General features: G+C 56.1%; 1 protein-coding gene across 1 annotated transcript in view; it reads right to left on the reverse strand.

Moving 5' to 3' along the window:
- Nucleotides 1-346: 346 nt before the first annotated feature.
- Nucleotides 347-5,325, reverse strand: part of Zadh2 (zinc binding alcohol dehydrogenase domain containing 2) — a 6,325-nt gene continuing 1,346 nt past the window's right edge. The window contains exon 2 of the mRNA XM_013026126.1: nucleotides 347-1,397. Coding sequence (XP_012881580.1) covers nucleotides 473-1,397 — 925 coding nt within the window. The 3' untranslated portion in view covers nucleotides 347-472. The remainder of the gene's footprint in view (nucleotides 1,398-5,325) is intronic.

The raw sequence follows: 5,325 nt of genomic DNA on the forward strand, positions 1-5,325 counted from the left end.
ACTTTGCGCCTCTCCCCTGTCAGCTACTGAGCGGCCGGGCCAGTGCTCCCAAGGTGAAGAGACTCTGGCAACTATTTTCCAGACTGATTTTTAAATCTCATCAAGTGGAGGACATACTGATTTGATCAGGTCCTACATCAGGAATTAATTTACTTCCCTGGAACAGTAAAATCTGGAATGAGACTGTCCATGACTAAAGAGTCGAACGTAAACATTTTACCTCTTAGCCATAGAAGGAACTTTTATTGGCACATTTTCCCCCTAAGGGAGAAAAAGAGAGTGAGGAGGAGAGGGAGAGAGAAAAACAGAGGGGGGGAGGAAGGGAGAGAGACACTGGAGGAGAGTATTCATTAACATCTAACTTTTATTTTAAGATATATCCATTTTCAACTAAAAATAAATTGATTTGAGTAATTCTGCAGCATACAGTGCTCATTTTCTTTCTCCTTTGATTTATACCCTCATTCTGTTTTCACAGTTTACTGCTGACAGGGTGAGGTAATTCGACTATGATTTTCCCAGCGTTTTTCCCCATGTACATATAGTCCACAGCTCGGAATGTGGAGTCCAGGCCGGTGAACCTGCCCTCTGGAGACAGGTCTCCCCGGTCCACCTGGCAGACCAGCTCCCCACCCTCGAACAGCTCCAGCAACCGCTCCATGGCTCCCTGGTACTTGGAGAGGTAATGGTTCAGAAAGAAGCCGTGGATGCTGGCAGATTTCTTCAGCAGTTTGGCTGGCAACGTTCCTGCGTTCACAGGCGAAAGGCCAGAAGGACTTTGGTAGCCAGAGATAAACCCAATTATTATCAAGCGCCCTTTGGTGGCCAAGGCGTCCACAGCCAAGTCAAACATGGCTCCCCCAACGGATTCATAGACCACATCCACCCCTTCTGGGTACTCGCTCTTGAGCACGCTTCCCACGGGCTCGGCTTTGTAGTTGATAGGACGGTCGCATCCAAGGGATTTCAAAAAAGCCGACTTCTCCTCAGAAGAGCAGGTTCCAATTACATGGCACTTGGCTCTCTTGGACAGCTGGACAGCAAACTGTCCTGTGCCCCCCGCCGCTGCTGTCACCAGAACTTTCTTCCCCTCTGACAGCCCTCCCATCTCCTGCAGGCTGAGGTAGGCGGTGGTGCCGCTCACCAGCAGGGTAAGGTACTGCGGCTTCAGTGAGGGCACTGGGAAGGCAGCTCTGGCAGGTACCACTGTATACTCAGCAAAGGACCCAGGTGACAGGTAAGCCACCGTCTGGCCCACTGTGTATCTAGCACTAGCAGAGAGGCCTAAGGCCACCACCTCACCCAGCCCTTCAAAGCCTATGTCAAACGGGGGCTTCACCGATGGGTCATAGCGGCCGGCTGAATAGTTGATGTCAGATGCATTAATACCAACAAATCTAGAACGAAACAAACACACACATGTATTAAGATGCTTTCTGCATGAAGGTCTTCGTATTGTGCTGAGAAAAAAAAAAATCTCTTTACATCCAGTGGCTGTGGCGGGGTTGCAACTGTAGGACCTGATGGAAATTAAACAAAACCAATCCTGCTCTGTTTAAAAACAAAACAAAACAAAACAAAAACCCCCCAAACCAAAAAATGGTCATCTACCAACTAGTTCTACACTCAGAGTTTTGGCATATTTTCTTCTTTTTATCAGTTTAGGGAGAATTTTGTATCACTTTAGTCAGCAAGTGATTTATTTCATGTGTTACTTGCTTCTATCTTCTTCCTTTCAAAAGGAGAAACAAGTAGAAAGAAAAAAAAAAGACAGGAGGCCCTCATTATATACAACTTCACTGGGGCTAGGAGTTGGAAATTAATTGGCCTCTTAACAAAGATGTTAAAAACAACACTGGGATAAAATATATCCAAAGAAGTACACTGGTATTGATTCTGGCAACAATTTAACACTTCAGATAATAATAGTAATGACAATGATATTATTAAAGATTGATGGGACATGCAAGGTCATCGGTTGCTACATGTTACTGCTGGGGCTGGTTGGAAATGGCTGCAGCGAACTCTCTCTCTGGTGCAAATATGTCTGGTTTGAAAACACGCATTTTGATTAATTGGAACACAAATCGGAGAGAATGATTTTTTTTATGGAACGTTCAACATTGTACAGTCCCTTCCAGATGAAAAGGAAAGCCAGTCATTGTGTTTCTCCTCCACAAGAAGCAGAGACACAGTGATTAAGACCAGATGATTAGTTTCATTTCGGTAACCAGACTCACTTTAATTGTGAGGCCAGACCCCCCCCCCAGTATACATATACTTCCTATCGACAATACCCCGATATGCAGGGGTTTCCATCTGCTAAGACTGTCAGGGGGTGGCCTTGACACTTTCTCGGACCCCAAACATGCCATTTCCCCCTGCAATGAGACCAGAAGATGGAGCATCTGGTGGCAGGAGGCGAGCTGGCCAGTAGGTCGTTCAGGAAGAATTATTCACTTTTAAGTTAAGTTAGTAAGCCAGCCCGGTGGAAGGGTGTGTTCCAGTGCGCGTACACACTCCTCACGGGGGGCCCTGGCCGTCCACCATAGAGAAAGGTCTGGATGAGGGCGCATGGCCGCGCCGTCGGGCTCCCGGGGCCCCAAGGCCGTGGCGCCCCGGACGCACCAAGGCCGCACGGGGATCCCGGCGGCTGGCCACGCGCCTCCCGCTCCTGGCGCTCGGCACAGAGTCCAGTGTTGTTGGAGGGGCAGGAAGCCCCCGGTTTCGCTCTCCATGTCCAAGCGCGGCCCTTGGAAAGGCTTCGACTTCACGGGCAACTGCACCGGCCCCGCCGAACATCGGGCCGGGTCAGGGTGGAGGAGATGCGGGGTGGCTCCGAGGGACACCCGGCTCGGCTCCTGCCAGGGGCCCCCAGGCGTCAGCGGCCCGGAGCCGAGCGCCCAGGCTGGGGCGCGGGGAGGAGGGCAGCCCGGTCCCCCCTCCGGGCCGGGCGGCAAGGCCAAGTTCGGCGGGGCTCGGCCCTGCGGCCTCCCGTGGAGAGAGGCGCAGCGACCCCTTGAGAGGGACGGGCTCCGCAGGGGATCCTCGTGACCTTTGCCCCTCGCACCCGCACCCGAGGCTGCGGCACGGCCCGTCCGTGTTGGCGGGGCCTGGTGCGCCGGCCTTCTCGGGTCCCTGGGCCCGTGGTGGTCCGGAGGCGCCCACCGTCCCCGGAATCCCGCTTCGAGGACGCCATGCGCCCAGATGCAACTCCACGCGGCCAGTCCTCACCGCGGTCCTCGCCGGGCTTTGGGCGCCAGCGGAGGAAGGGCTGGAGGCACGGGGGGTCGCCAGGCCGGGAGCAAGGCCCAGGGCGGCCGGCTGCGCGGGAGGGGAGGGGAGCCGAGGGAGCCCGGGCCTGGACACCCCGCGCCCGCCCTGGGGAGCCGGTGCTCCCGGCAGGCGCAGCTCCCTGCGGCCCGACGGGCGCCCCCCGACTCTCCCCAACTCCGTAAGCCTCCCGCCTGTGCGCGCTCACCGGCGCCGACCCCTCCCCGCGGGCACGGACAGCAGGGCACCCGAGCCCGAGGAAAACCTCTCCAGTCCGAGGGCGCGCGCGGACTGAAGCCTCGGCAAGGAAAGCGTCCCACCCCACCCTCCGCCCCTGAAAACAACAGTACAGATAAAGAGGGGGAGGGGGAGAAGAAAAGGAGCCAAGAGAGCTGGGCCTGGGGAGAGGCCAGGCACCCACCCCAGCCCAGCCCGGCGCCAGTCACGCACCTGAGCAGAACACCGTGAGATTTGGGAAACGAAGTGACCTGCCACCTTCTTAGGGTTAAAAGAGAGACAGCAAGAAAGAGCGAGAGAGCTAAAAATAGTGCGCAAACGGACTTAACCTGCTGTGTTCTTTCTTTTCCCAGGGATGAGCAGAGGAAGTTGTCCTCAGGAATAACCCGGTAAAGGTGAGGGCTGGGCTAGCACCGGAGGAACATTCTAGAGCGATGTCACACACCCCTCCGCACACCTTTTCTCAATGGCAAACTTTCTTTTCCGAGCAGCCGCCTCTGTCGGGGAAGCCCTTCCTTCCCTGTGGATGGAGAGCCTGAACCTGGTTCACCTGGAAGAGGGTGGGCAGGCGCTCCCCGCGGGGAAGAGTCAGCCCAGACCTCCCAACAACCCAATCCGGGCTTAACCATTTATTCCCGAGGAGGTTTTATTTATGCCCAAAATGCGGGGGGCTTGCATCACTTTTTAACGCAGCGAGCACCACCGTTTCGGGAGCCTTGGTCCTGGATTGAAATCAACTCCAGGGCAGTACATTATTAGACCTCTATTAAAACAAATCGGTAGAATGCCACAGAATGAAGGCCCATCGAGGGCTGGATTTTCCAGTAAAATAGCTAAAGGGCCAGACAAGGATCCGGCCCCTTCCAATGCACTCAAAACGGGCTCCCTGTGGCTTTGGCGTTTACATTCTCTGCTGTGGATTCGAGGTCGAAGTTAAAGGTCAAGTTGTTCCTACAAAATACACTACTTATATTACAAGGCATTCTTGGCCGACGCGGAAGGAAGAGAGGCATGCTTTTAAAACCAACCCGCACTGACTTCTGAACACGGGAGCCTGTCTCCTCCATGTAACTGAATTCAGGGACCCACGCTGTTCCCTGGCCGGGGACCAACCCCAGTGTCCTCGGGCCGCTGCAACAGAGCAGCCCTGGGGGGAGGAGGGGGAGAGAACAGGGGCCCCCGACCTTTAGCCTGAAAAAAGAGGAGTGGCCCGGAGGGAACCTGGGCTGGTAGAGGCGGTTCCGGCTCAGCCTCCCAGGTGGAGGCCAGAGGCCCAGCCTGCGCCCCAGGTGGTCCCAGGGCCCGGGGCTTCCCAGGTCTCTAACTCCCCACGCCCCTCAGCCTGTCTCCCCGGGGCGCCTCGTCCCCCCCTCCCCAGGATCCCACCTGTTTCTACAAGGGATTTTATTCGCGCAGCAATGTGTGTATTTATAGGTGTTTCAGCTCCAAGCTGAATTTTATCTCAAAAAACCAAAAGCCTGCGTGGAACTCCCCCTGCAAGTTTGTGGGGAAAAGTTCCGTGGGTCTCCTCTCCATCGGCAAAGCCGAGGGGCGCGCGGGGCGTGGCACGCGGAGGCGCGCTCAGCCCTTCTTTTCCCTTGGCGGGGCCGAGTTCTGACTCCCTCTCCACACACCGGGAAGCCGCGCCCCGCATCCGCAGCCCCAAGGCCGGCCTTCCCCGAACACGCGCGCGCGCCACCTCTGACACACCCCAGCCACCCCCTCTGGTCCCAACAGGTTTCCCGGCCCCAGGCGTCCGGGTCCGCACCCCTCCTTCCGGCGGCCTGAATGGAGTTCGGCCCTGGCCCCGTCCCA

This window comes from Dipodomys ordii, unplaced genomic scaffold (genome assembly GCF_000151885.1).
Source record: "Dipodomys ordii isolate 6190 unplaced genomic scaffold, Dord_2.0 Scaffold91, whole genome shotgun sequence".
NCBI classification, from domain to species: domain Eukaryota; kingdom Metazoa; phylum Chordata; class Mammalia; order Rodentia; family Heteromyidae; genus Dipodomys; species Dipodomys ordii.